The 15075-nt window shown below is 31.5% G+C and overlaps 1 protein-coding gene across 1 annotated transcript in view; it reads left to right on the forward strand.

Annotated features, from left to right (window-relative positions):
* The window catches only part of LOC136777841 (neprilysin-1-like), an 889524-nt gene that overhangs the window by 874000 nt on the left and 449 nt on the right, over window positions 1-15075 (forward strand). Inside the window, exons 9-13 of the mRNA XM_066734432.1 lie at window positions 12990-13206; window positions 13294-13476; window positions 13910-14072; window positions 14250-14566; window positions 14683-14951. Of these exons, the coding sequence (XP_066590529.1) occupies window positions 12990-13206; window positions 13294-13476; window positions 13910-14072; window positions 14250-14566; window positions 14683-14951 (1149 nt within the window). The remainder of the gene's footprint in view (window positions 1-12989; window positions 13207-13293; window positions 13477-13909; window positions 14073-14249; window positions 14567-14682; window positions 14952-15075) is intronic.

Raw genomic sequence — 15075 nt, forward strand, 5'->3', positions numbered from 1 at the left:
TAGTTCAGTTTCTGGTTTTTGTATGTTTTATTGATTTATTAATTTTTAAATATACTTAATTGTAAACCATATGTGGTTACGTTTTCTTGCTCTATCTGATATGAAAGTTGGGATTAGTAAATTTTATTTCCTAAATAATGTGCCTGCTTTTGCCAGTAATATTTTATAAGAAGCAAATTATTGAATGAATAAATGTATATGGTGAATTTAACGAATGTAAACTAATTATACACAGAGTACGTATTTATTACCATTAACATAAATTTAATGAAATATTTATACAAATGAGAATCCACAATTTCCTTTTATTTTACAATAATTTTTTTACTTTGAAATTTACACAAATATTATTTAAATTTTTGCATAAAATTTGTCTGTCATGTGAAAAGAATTTCTAAGAATGATCTACTCCTTAGATTTGAGAAATCTGTTTAACTTTTAATATCATTTTTTTTTTCATTTACCTGTATTTCCTCTTTATTCTCTGCAGTGTATAAGTGTGTATGTGTTTAATATCGATTTACACATCAAGAGATTGGTTTTTGTTAATAATCGTTTATCTTTTTAACCTTGATATTTATAACAGTTATTGGAATAAGATCTAGAATAAATAACGCTTCTATTAGTACTCTGTTAAAATATTTGTTTACACAATGTCAGGGAAAGCTGAAAGGAAATTGTGGATTTTCGATAATCATCGATTTTTTATTAAAGGCAGAAGAAATGATAAATTGTTTGTATATTATATTTTTTAACATTAACATTCTAGCTTTATTATAAAGTATTTATTTGTTTAAATTTAGACATCTAAGTTGCATAAAATATAAAAAATTGAACAGCCCATGCAGCACATGGGATCTACCATAAAGATCAATTTTATCCTGCTGATAAAGAGCACAACCATGCTCCAGAAAAAATTAGGAATAAAAAATCCATATTTTTTAAAACAATAAAGGAAACAATAAACATTGATAACAATAATATGAAGGCAAAGGAATTGTATAATATTGGGAAAAACATTAGGTATTAAGTAATAATATAATTTATAATTAAATTATAAGGTTTTATATACCTATATATATTATAATAATCATTAATATCTGCATGTAATTTTAATTGTACATATATAATTTGTCTAATAGTGAACATCATATCAAAGACACTATTCAATTTATAACATGTAGACGTACATTGCAAAGATATTTAAAGAAGAATAGACCAATAAATATTATACTGAAAGAAAATAACTTTCAAAATATAGCCATAGTTTTAGAAAATGAAATTGATTTAGATAATATTAAATGTGAAATAATTAAAAACAATGGAGAGGCAAACAGCTTTATATTTTATTCTAAAAATGTTTTCAATAATGTAAATGGTAACACACAAATATATGTTGATGGAACGTTTAAGAGTTGTCCTAATTTAAAAGAAAGAAATATGCAGCTTCTTTCAATTTTGATAAAAACTGACACTGTACCTAATAAAGTAAAATATGTTAACTTTTATTAAATATTAATTAACTAATTTGTGTACTCAGTTTTCTTTCATTAAGTACTACTATATGCAGGCGATTCCATGTGTATGGGCGTTAATGAAAAGAAAGCAAACTACAGACTACATACAAATTTTTTCATTTTTAAAAACAAAATTTGTAAATTTTGAGCCTATGATATTCATGGCAGATTATGAAAAAGCATTATCCATGGCTTCTAAAACACTTTTTCCCCAAATAAAAATTAACCATTGCTTTTTTCATTATTCACAAGTATGTTTAACACATTTATATACTTTAAATTATATTTTAGTTTAAATATTGTACCTAATTTAGTTAAATAAATTAATAATCTGACATTTCGTATAGGCATTAATAAAAAAAGCAAGAAATATGTCGCTCATTAATAGAGTTATTAATAAAGAAAAATATCCTGAAAGATACAGAATATTGAAAAGATTAACTCTTTTAGCCCTTTTACCAGCACGTTATATCAAACATATATTTTATTTAATAAAGGAAGAAACGCAGTTGGAATTTCAAAATTTATTTGATAAATATTTTAATTACTATGAATCATTTAGGCTAAACCAAATAATGCCAGAACACTTTAGTGTATATAAATTAGAGAATAGAACAAATAATATCTGCGAGTCTAATCATAGGACATTAAATCAAATTCTCGGAAAAAGACCCAACATTAATTCCTTAATTTTAAGTAAGCAGCACCTTTTGTTTTTAATAACAATGAATTAATAGTAAAATTATATATATTTCCAATGTTGTTCTAATTACCGACTTTTTCTTACGAAAGTTATATTAAACAGTAATATTTTCTACTTTAAATATGAAAACTACTTAAATAATTGCATTTAAATAAACTTCCATTTTTCGAATAGTCATATCTTTCCATAATAATTACTTTTAAAATTGTGTTTTACAGATTACATAAACAAATTATCATACAAAAGTGAAGAAGATTTAAGCAATACCTGCATTAATTCAAGAGAAAAGAAGAAAACCACAATAAATTTTAATAGAGACGTCTCCCAATTACATATGGAATTAGATGCACTTGAGGAAACAAATATTAATAAATTGCATAAAGAGATATTAAATCTAATTAATAATTTCAATGACATACAAATATTGAAAGCCAAAGAGATGAATCTTATGATTAAGTCAATTCAGAGCATGAAATGTCATAAAGATGAAGTTGAAAAACACGATCAGATTGTTGAGACTATAATCATTGAAAATGGTTTGTCAGTTGATATGATAAATAAGTTAGTATTACTGAAAAACAGGTACCTTAATAATAAGAGCCAAATCAAATTTGAAGTAATAAATAAATCAGACACATAAAATAGAGAAATAGTATTTCTTTACACATCCCTTCTATAAGTACAAAAATAAAATGTAGATACCAGCAGTACTTTTCCAAAGAATACATTTTAGAGAGTAAAGAAGAAGTAGCTAAAAATTAAAAGGCAGAATTATCATTCGGATAACTGCAAATGTATGATTTCATGAAGGTTTAGATTGGTATGTAACTTCAAAAACCTGTACCGTGTAATATATATATTTGTCAGCCATATTGCTCTACGCATTTGCAATAGAGGTAGATGGAATGTCTTTGTGAAAGTATGATATAATTAAGACCAAAAGGCAATACATAATTAGCATATAGCTTGTATGTATAATTTTTCAATGAAATTTGCCATTGGAGCTCAATGTTGACCTATCAGAGATTGAATGCATTTTTAGAATAAATAATATCTTTATATTATTTAAAAAGAAAAGAAAAATGTAGATACTTGATTTAGAATACTGAAGCCTAGGGTATATTTTAAACTAGGCTGTGCAGAATTTACGTTTCCTGACTCTCATCCAACTTTAGCGTTATTTGACATGCTTCCTACGTATATCTCTTCAATCAAACAATTAAATTAGAATGTTTAAGATAAGCTAATCAACATAATCTAAAAGTTTTCGCATTATTAATAATGAACATCATGATCCAATTACAGTGAACAAGTTAAGCTAATTAAGTGTTTAAAAGTCAAGAAAACTTCTTTTAGTGGTAGACAAAGATGTTAGGCTTAATGCACTACAATGGAAATATATCCATTTTTATACAGACAGCTATTTTGGGTTTTTAATAATGAAACAATTTCAAATTTTCAGGGTAATCATATAATGATATTCATTATCAATAATATAAAGTTTATTAGATTCTTTTGATGATAATACATTTGGACAACAACTACCGTAAGATGAAACCTGTACCTCTTTCTGCAAGTGATAAAATTATTTGTGGTAGGCAATCATTTTAAAATCTTCTAGCGCGTAGTTTAAGCTAGCATAATTAATATGAACGACAGGAATAATTGGTAGCATCTGATTGATTTTATGTATTCCTTAAAATGTCTCCTGCCAAAAAGCCTGCAACAATTAACATAAAAAAGATCACAAAGCTATTTGTTCAAATTTAACATTACTTACTAAATCAATTTACTTATCTGAAATTTAAACTCCTCTACATTTCACTTCTTTGCAATGGTTAGATTTCATGTAAATGAGAATATATAATAATAATTAATGAATCTATTAGCATATTAATTATTATTGTTCAAGAATATTTTTCTACCACATTTGTACACTCTCAATTTTATTTTAATTCATAATATTTTAACCTTAATTCCTGTGTGACTGTCATACATACAGTATACAAGGCGTTTTTCTAACGGCGGCATATAGGAGATTCGTGTTAGTTGACTATAGCGCTCAGGATGATGGTTTCTGAGAGCGTTGATTGGTTAATATCATGTAGTGCCAACATGAAATGGTCCGTTACCAATAGATGAATAAGAAAAATGAGACCCATTCGCCATTCTGGAGTGGAGAAGTGTTTACATGCTAGTTGTAGCAGAAAGAGGTGTGAAATGGAAAAATGTCAAATAGTGAGGTTACTAAAGTAAAAATGGAAAATAATGAATAGAAAGTTCGAATATTCTTACTTTCCATTCATTATTTTCCATTTTTACTTTAGTAACCTCACTATTTGACATTTTTCCATTTCACACCTCTTTCTGCTACAACTAGCATGTAAACACTTCTCCACTCCAGAATGGCGAATGGGTCTCATTTTTCTTATTCATCTATTGGTAACGGACCATTTCATGTTGGCACTACATGATATTAACCAATCAGCGCTCTCAGAAACCATCATCCTGAGCGCTATAGTCAACTAACACGAATCTCCTATATGCCGCCGTTAGAAAAACGCCCTGTATAAACACAATTCAAAATTATCTTGTCCTGTTATTATGATTTTATCTACTTATTCCACTTATCTTCTAGTCATACTATACGTTAATTCAGTGTAGCCAACATTGTCTCGTAAAATGCCCAAATAGCGTAGGTAAAGTGTCGCCGACCCAACAAAGATAACTATATATATATTTTTCCATTTTAAGCTGGTAAAATTATGAGCTGCCAAACAGTACCGATATCCTAAAAAAATGTCAGGTACATCACAAAGAAACCAATACTATTATTTTATATAAGAACTTCTTTTAAAATTAAAGTTACTTATCTGACTTTTAGTCTTATATGTCTCATAATTATATGTTCAAACAGACTTAATTATTATTTATATCTTATATTACTCCGCCCTGTATATATCTATTTAAAATCTGTTCCTTTTATTGAGGTTAATCTGTCAAAATACCACCACTAGTTGCCACTAGATGATACATTTTTAGGTTTATGTTGATATTAATGTGCGCATGCGCGTAGCACGGTTTTTTGACCTATACTCAATTCAATTAAAGCTCCATAAATTTACTAGAAAATTTTATGGCACATTACCCTATTCCCACCAAGACTCGAACCCGAGCCCACCGCATGACAAACGGCAACCTTACCGCCTGCGCTACAGCGCTCACTTGATGTACCAAGAGCAAAACAGCCTTTTAAAGACTGAATACAATTCTTTCTTTAACTTGTCATAAACGATCAAGAATTGGCTGTAATAATAAATACATTTATATACACAGCATTATTGCACTAAATTTATTATATTTTTAATTTGAAGCATACATTTTGCATGCAGATACAATAGTTTAAGGGTAACCATTCAGTACTCTAGATACATTAAGATGTTCATATGCTCCATTGTCATAAATTAATTAAATAATATTATAATATATGATACACGTGTAATGGTATAATTTATAATAGATGAGCATATGAATAGTTTAATGTATTTAGAGTACTGAATGGTTACCCTTAAATTATCATATCTTCATGCAAAATGTATGCTTCAAATTAAAAATAATAAATTTGGTACAATAATGCTGTGTAGATAAATGTATTTATTATTAAAGCCAATTCTTGATCGTTTATGACGAGTTAATGAAAGAATTGTATTCAGTCTTTAAAAGGCTGTTTTGCTCTTGGTATGTACATCAAGTGAGCGCTGTAGCGCAGGCGGTAAGGTTGCCGTTTGTCATGCGATGGGCTCGGGTTCGAGTCTTGGTGAAGTTTAAAATATTTTCATTTTTTTTCATTACAAGGAATTTTTTTTTTAATAACCATTAACTTATTGGACTCAATAATAAATAAAAAAGTGCATTTGTTAACAGATTAATATAAAAACATTGAGTTTTTTTTACCTCAACTCATTTGTTATAATAAAACGCATTTTTTGTATTTATTACCATATCTAAATAATCAATAGCTACATTTGACCATTTTATAAAATTTAAAAATCAATTTAGGAAAAGCATTTTTATTTTATTCATTCACTTATACCATAAGTAATTCAGCTGTCAGATAGATCGAAGCTGTCACTACTCCTTATTTCTTTATTACACTTTATTTTTCAGTATACTAACATTTGTCTTCGTTCACGCCGTTCACGGTGACAGGCTGTGAATATAATATATATAATTTTTGATATACAGGGTCTTTTCCTAACAGCGGAGCATACGAGATTCGTGATAGTTGACTATAGCACTCGGAATGATCGAATCTGAGAGCGCTGATTGGTCATTATTACGTAGTACCAACAGATAATAAGCCGTTACCAATAGTTGGATACAAAAAATGAGATTCATCCGCCATATTGGTGTGGAGAAATGTTGACATGCTAATCCTAGCAGAAAGAGGTGTAAAATGGAGAAATGTCAAATGGTAAGGTTACTAAAGTAAAAATTGAAAATAATGAATGAAAAGTACGAATATTCTTCATTTTCATTAAGAGTATTCAATTTTTACTTTAGTAACGACAACATTTGACATTTTTCCATCTTACACCTCTTTCTACTACGATCAGCATGTAAACATTTCTCCACACCAAAATGGCGGATGAATCTCATTTTTCGTATCCAACTATTGGTAACGGCCTATTATGGCTGCGTTCGTTTATGTACTGCCAGTACTGAAAACCTCTATTTTACGTGACATACATTGTAGAATTTTAGTACTCGCAGTTAATAAACGAACGCAGCCTATATGTTGGTACTACGCAATATTGACCAATCAGCGCTCTCAGATTCCATCATTCCGAGTGCTATAGTCAACTAACACGAATCTCCTATGCTCCGCTGTTAGGAAAAGACTGTATTACGTTCTGTATTTAAGATGGCGACTGACGTATTTCCGCTGGCAGTATACTTTGTGCAGTCTGCATTCCTTATATCAAAATTCACTTGCTATAGAGCGTAGTACTATTCAAGATGGCGGACTTGGCAACGCTGCTGCCATGAGCAATCTCCCGTTTCATCTCTACACAAAGTTTTCGATAATTGTCGTTAAAAATGTCTCTCGGTCGCTACCGAATTTTATTGTTAACTTAACGACGACCGTGATAGGCGTCGTAGAAGTTTACCGAGAAAGTAAATATAATAAATGTCATAAATATTTCTTAAATTAATATTTAGAAATCACAAAAAAGTACTTACAATAAATTTTCTTTATAAATTAAGGCTTACAGTAAAAACCGTAGGAAATAAAATTTAATATTTTTCCAATTTTTATATTTAATAATAACTATATACAGGGTGGAACGTTAACGCCGCACTTCCTTTAAACGGGTTATTCCTGAGACTTTTCTAAGGAAAACGCCGTTGGCCGTTTTAAAATCTAGCCACTGGTTAAGGAGAAATTAAAGATTAAATTTTGTATGCAATTATTGATAATCAACGCTCGCAGTTTCCGTTTTTGGTTATTGGAAAAGCTTTTGAAAACTATTCATTATATAATTATTCTTTAATTTGTGTACCATTATGATAGAATAATAATGAATAAAGCTGTCGGTTGCTCGTTTATTTATATGGTTTAAAAGAAGATTTCAAGCCCTTAAAAAGACTATCTGTTTACGGTGCACTGAAGAAGCCTCGTGGTCTAGGCGGTAAGGTAATCGCGTGGCGATTCGTGGGTCCGGGTTCGATTCCTGATCGGTACTTTTCTTTTTTTTTTAAGATTAAATTTTTTTAATGACCATTGACTTACAATAATCAATAATAAACTATAGAAATGCAGATTTTACGGAAATAAGCGAAATATAACGATGAAATTATAGTTAAAATAATTATTATATATCAAATACGCATTTCCTTAATTTATTATTGATTTAAATAAGTCAATGCTCATAAATAAATATGCTGAAAAAATCATGTATAAAGGCATTGGGCTTCAAATGTAAATGACATCGAATATTGGTAGATTTTCGGCAAAGCGAAACGGAAAGATTTTGCCTCGACTCTTCTGCTAGATGCTAACAGCGAGAAAATGACCTAAAAACGCTAACTTCACATTGGTTAAAAGCCAGTATTACAGATTACCGACCGAATCGTCCGAATTTCCTAAATTTGAGTAGCTGGCAACGCTGGACTGTCAAACGTCAGTAAATAGTGTCAGAGGTTATGCACAGTGGAGAAAATTTCTGGATCTGTCAGATAAGTATTTGAAATAAATAAATAAAAATGAATAAATTACTTTGTTGGTATTTTTTACTTTTTCAGATGAGTTATGAGAAGGGAGTTTTAAATATTACTATATCACATAAGACCAGGATGTGTGTGTTTTAAAAGAATTTATTCAGCCATATAATTTTTAAAGATTTAAGAGCTGAACCATAAGAGGATGATCTTTTGTTAACTGAACAGCCTTTAGATAGACCAGAGAGTGCAGAATAAGTTATTAGAATAATATTTGGATATTTATTACGTGCAAAGATTTTATATTGTGCACATCAATTTTTTAGATACCCTTAATAAGAAGAAAGATTATTTAATTCTACTGAAATAATCTGCAACAGTATTAATTGCTTTTCTTTGATACAGTGATGTATCAACTTCTTGATCGCTTGGCCTATATTTTGGAGAAACTGATTTAGGAATAATTATTGCAGTCTAAGAATCGACTGTACAGTTTATTAAAAGAGGTTTCAATATTATAGTAGAATTTTGCATGTTATGCATGATTGTCGAATAATAGCTATTACTTTCTCTTATAATGATACTTTATATTTTTTAAAAAAATATTGTTAAATGATGGTATTAATCCTATATATTTTTCTTTAGGATTCACTATTTATCTGATGGAATAGAAATGTAATTAAAGGGTTTATTAATGTAAAACTACATGATTGAGGAATGGAATCCTTTGAATGTGTAAATGTTCAGAAACATTCTGCACATTCTGCAAGACCTTCAACACTGCTATTATGCAGAAAATTGTAGCATAAAAAAATTTTTCGTTTGAAGATTTATACGAATGGTTTGAGTTGCATACAGAAGATCTTAAGGAAGATGCGCTATTGGATCCTGCCAAAAATAAGTAATAATTTAAACGAGAATTTAAATTTCATTAGAATTCATCAATACTGTTTCATGCGACTAGGCTAAAATTTTAACTCTACGTGAAGAACATGAATGATTCTCCTACTCACCTTTAGGCCATTCTCCTACCCACCCGAGAAAATATCTCCGCTCTCTCTTTAGTCCGCTTTCTGGCAACAATGCATATCTGTTTTATCCTATTCTAAGCTTAACGCTCGTGCTTCGTGGTCTCTTCCGATAGATGGCGTTAGGGGTTAGATGGACCTGAGACTGGCGCTGAGACTGGCTGAGACTGGCTGAGACTCCTGAGACGCGTTTGCCAACACCAGCGCCACCTAACGGTAGGGATTGCCTCGGGAGTCGGGACCTCGCATGAGCAATCTCCCGTTTCATCTCTGGCGATACAGGCGATACGGGCGATACTAGCGATGTCGCTGAAAAGTTGGATAAATCCAACTTTATTTCAGTGTCGCTAGCGACAGAATATGTAAGGAGAAAGTGTATACTTTGTCCCACGTGACCATTTGTCGCTAGCGACGAGCGACAAGTGAAATCGTACCTTAATTTCACACGTTACAGCGGCCCTAATGGCCGTTGTAATTTGGAAAAATTCAGGGCTGGAAACCTCAGAATTTGAAAACAAAAAAGCATTTTATATGTTCGGGAGCTTGAAATGAAGACACTCTGAAGTAAAACTAGATAAATTATATAAAAATTTATCATTTTCGCATGGAATTACCATCTACCTAGAATGATTACTGCTTTTTTGCCTTCAAATTCTAAGGTTTCCAGCCCTGAATTTTTCCAAATTACAACGGCCCTAAGAGAGTAGTGCCTCGACGGCCGTATATAGTACATGTCATTATCTACTTTTATGTGTACTTGGCGTCGAGACACTACCGTATCTCTTGATATGTTTGATTAAAAATATAAAAATTGTAATTTTGGATTAGTGAGTAGAATATCAGATGTATTAGGGCTCTTCGATTGTTCTCGGTTTATTGCTCGGGACTCGGTGTAAAACCAGGTAACCAGCGTAAGGTGGAAAAGTGTTGACCGCTATTGAAGTACGGCCCTTTAAAATATTTGGTTATTAAGTTGGACAGAATATATTTCCCCTAGTGCACTTTTCGTCAAGACACACTACCTTGGCTCTTGATATATATGTATGTGTATATATACACTACAGGCCAAAAGTTTAGGACCACTTGGTAAAATTGTCAAAAAGACAGGCTCTCCTTTAAGTGTGTGTAGTTTGGCAACCTTAAGAGGTAGAACAAATTTAAAGATATCGTCGTGAAGCTTATTAAATTCCGCGTTCTACTACATTAATTTGACCTGAAAAAATCTAATGGGTGACTGCGTTAAAGGAGAGGAACATGACAACTTTTTGACGTCTCTTTATTTATGGATATTAAATTTCAATTCTTTGCCCCGCTCATATTATTTGTCTGAGGCATTTGAAATTCAAATAGATGAAAGCTTGAATCTTTAGCTTTGATTCAAGTCCAAAAACGTTTATAAATTTTTATTAGGTCCGCAGTTATTTGATAATTAATGAAGCAGTGTACGGCCAGCATTTTTTCCGTAAAACATCTGCTCAATAAGCTCTTGAAACCAATTCAGGTCGGTATAAATTATGGGTGCCAAAAGGGGGAGCCATGTTTAACTTTCTTTAATTTGATTAACTACTATTCTACGGTTTCAAATAAATCAATGAAAGCTTAACGGGAATCCGTATACCGACATTACAGAGCAAAAACTATTTCGCATGCAGCGTCTTTATTTCTTGACGGATTGTAAAGTTATTACATGTTTTTGGAAATGCCAGAAGCTTATCTACTAATTTACGTTAGCAAAATTAACAAAAAATGAAAAAAAATTTTTGTTTAAATAAATTTATTAACATTATTGAGAAACAACAATTAAATCGCAAAATCCCCCAACGTAATTTACTAGATAATGTTCTTACGTTTCCAAAAAGTCCACAAAAATTCAAATCCGTCTAGAAATGACGATGCTGCATGCGAAATAAATAATAGAAGAATTTCGTGTTCGGGAAGTCGCCAACACGAAATTCATCCATTATTTATTTCGCATGCAGCATCGTCATTTCTTGACAGATTTGCATTTTAGTGAACTTTTTGGAAACGTATGAACATTATCTAGTAAAGTACGTTGGGGGATTTTGCGATTTAATTGTTGTTTCTCAATAATGTTAATATATTTATTTAAACAAAAATTTTTTTTCATTTTTTGTTAATTTTCCTAACGTAACTTAGAAGATAAGCTTCTAGCATTTCCAAAAACCTGTAATAACTTTACAATCCGTCAACAAATGACGACGCTGCATGCGAAATAGTTTTCGCCCTGTAATGTCGGTATACGGATTCCCGTTAAATACAATTAATATATTTATACTTTTATTGATTGAATTGGAACACGTAGTGTTGTTAATAATCCAAATAAAAAAAGTTAAAAGTGGTACCCGTTTAGCACTCATAGTTTATACCGACCTGCATTTGTTCTTAGAGCTTAGCGAGCAAATGTTTTGCGGATAAAATGCTGGTCGCGAACTGATCGACTAATTTTCAAATAACTGCGGATCAAATAACAATTCATATATGTTTTTGGTCTTATATAAATGAAAGCTTAAGTTTCAAGCTTTCACATACTTAAGTTTCAACTTCGTAAGACTATTACTATATACCCGGTACAAGTCATTGAAATTGAATATCCATATATAAAAAGACATCAAAAATTGTATATTATCTCTCACCTTTAAGGGGATGCATTGCGCGTCGAAAAAGTACTTCCAAATTATCTTCTACAATTTTAGAAATTTGAATATTTTCATAGGGACCAAATTGGCTCGTATTGATCTGCTTAATTAACGTAAAGGCTTATTTTTTAAATTAAAAAAAAATCTTTTAATCGGATATTAATAATAATATTTTATTTCCCACCAATAATTTCGAAAAAGGGAGCCTTTACGATGCTGTGCCAAACTTCAACGAGTAATTTGAGACTAAGAAGAACCAAATATTCCAATAAATATAGAAGATTTTTTGGAAATACTATTGTAGCGCAACAATGGCAAATTTGTACATTTTTCCATGCGCTACAACAGTATTTCCAAAAAATCTTCTACATTTATTGGAATATATGGTTCTTCTTAGTTTCAAATTACTGGTTGAAGTCTGGCACAGCGTCGTAAAGGCTCCCTTTTTCGAAATTATTGATGGGAAATAAAATATTATTATTAATATCCGATTAAAAAAAATTTTTTTTTAATTCAAAAAAGAAGCATTTACGTTAATTAAGCAGATCAATACGAGCCAATTTGGTCCTTATGAAAATATTCAAATTTTTAAAATTGTAGAAGATTATTTAAAAGTACTTTTTTGACGTGCAATGCATCCCCTTAATACAGTCATTCATTAGATTTTTTTAGGTCAAATTAACAAAGTAAGACGCGGAATTTAATAAGATTCACGACGATATCCTTAAATTTGTTCTACCTCTTAGGGTTGCCAAACTACACGCACTTAAAGAAGAGCCTGTCTTTTTGACAATTTTACCAAGTGGTCCTAAACTTTTGGCCTGCAGTGTATATATTTAATTTGTTTCGTCAATTATTGCAGAACTTTACACAATTATTTAATATGGCGCCTCGTGATGTCCATAATGCCACACATGATTGATGACTATCAGCAAAAAAAGGTAGAATTCCGGAAGATCCTGCTGGGGATTTTGAGCGAGAGGAACCGATGGTCCCAATGCGTAGAATGGACTAATAAAAAACTAGGAATGGCTGTGGGAGCACTTTTTATTCGTGAGAATTTCAATCACGAGAGCAAGGTAGCTATAAATCAGATGAAATATTCTCTAGTGGAATTATGAAAAAAAAGAAGATATGTGGTATACAACAAAAATTTTGTGCAACAGAAAACAGCTTTGGAGATGATTCAAACGATACGAGAGGCTTTTAACGAGCTGCTGTCAGAAAACGGTTGGATGGACGATGAAACTAGAAACGTGGCTAAGGGGAAAGCTAACTCGATGAATGAGAGGATTGGATATCCAGAATTCCTGAAGAATCCTGTGGAGCTTTCCAAGGAATATGCGATGGTGAGAACGATAATCATAATCGAAGACATTGCGGCTGATGAAGTTGTTATGCCACAAGATATAAACTGCATGCAATTCGCCTTCTCTAAATTACAGCTGATAATAGCTCAACATCCTTGTCTCTTTTAATACCTGTTAGATCTTTTCTTCTTAATTAGACATTTTGTACTTTTCAACAACAACTTAAATTTGTATTTGTTATAATACAATTTTTGTGAAAATTGCAAAAAGTAGAGGGAACAACAAGATGCCTGTTTCCCAAAAGAATTCAAATTTGCATCCGTTTCGTTGATATTTGAAAAAACAAATTAGATTGAATAAGGTCTGCCAAGTTGAAAATGTTACTTAACAGTTTCGTCAATTTATGTCTTCGATTGTCAATCTACGTTAATTTAATTATTTTTAAACAAAATATACTGTTTTGTACCTATAGCTAAATATTACTGAAAATCAGTTCCTGAAGAATATCTTCGCGGTGCTAAAATATGACGCTTACCACAATCTACAGAAATTACGAAAGCCAGTGGATAAGAATAAATGGTCGACGGAACCAGCTGTAGTGAATGCTTTTTACAATCCGAACAATAACGACATAGGTGAGCAAAAAATCATTAGTAGACATTGTAAGAATAAATATGGATAACATTATTGGAATGAGTGGAATTAACGGCTAATTATTACTGGCTTAAAAATGTTCTCTATATTATAAATAATAGTTTTTAATAAAATCGTTATATTACTTGTACGGTAATACTTATATACAATAATTATAGTGTTTCCTGCTGGTATCCTGCAGCCACTGTTCTACTCCCAGCACTTTCCAAAGTCCCTGAATTACGGAGGAATCGGAGTTGTGATCGGTCACGAGATTACGCATGGTTTTGATGATAAGGGACGACAGTTTGACAAGGATGGCAACATGATACAATGGTGGAATAATGCGACTATCAAAGCTTTTCGCGAAAGGGCACAATGCATTGTGGACCAGTATTCGCGATACAAGCTCCAAGAGTTTGACTTTCCTATTAATGGAAGAATGACACAGGGTGAGAATATTGCGGATAACGGAGGACTCAAACAGTCTTTTCGTGTAAGTTATAATATATTGTGGTATTCGTAGACCAAGTCTGGTGAAAGTATTTTTTGAAATTAATTTTTATATTCGTCCAGCTTCGAAGGCTCATTTCGCACGCATTACTGTTGTAGGCTTACAAAAAATGGGTGTCTTTTCATGGGGAGGAACCATTGTTACCTAGCGTTAATTTAACACACGATCAACTGTTCTTCTTAAATTACGCTCAAATCTGGTGTGGCTCGATGAGAAGAGAAGATGCATTGACCAAGATACGGAGTAGCGTACACTCACCAGGGCCGGTTAGGGTATTAGGCCCTCTTTCTAACAGCGAGGACTTTGCTAGGGCTTATAACTGCCCGCCTGGGTCTCCTATGAATCCAACGCGCAAATGTAACGTTTGGTACGGCTTCGTGCAAACACCACCAATTTTTCATCATCCTATTAACGCCTTTGCGTTTCTTCATAAAATTAATATTACTTTTAGGCCTCTTTTGCATTTATTTATGCTTATTTCATATAGAAAT

The sequence above is a fragment of the Prorops nasuta genome, unplaced genomic scaffold (genome assembly GCF_024137725.1).
Source record: "Prorops nasuta isolate Cenicafe-Biocafe unplaced genomic scaffold, Cenicafe_Pnas_1.2 PNAS00012, whole genome shotgun sequence".
NCBI lineage: Eukaryota > Metazoa > Arthropoda > Insecta > Hymenoptera > Bethylidae > Prorops > Prorops nasuta.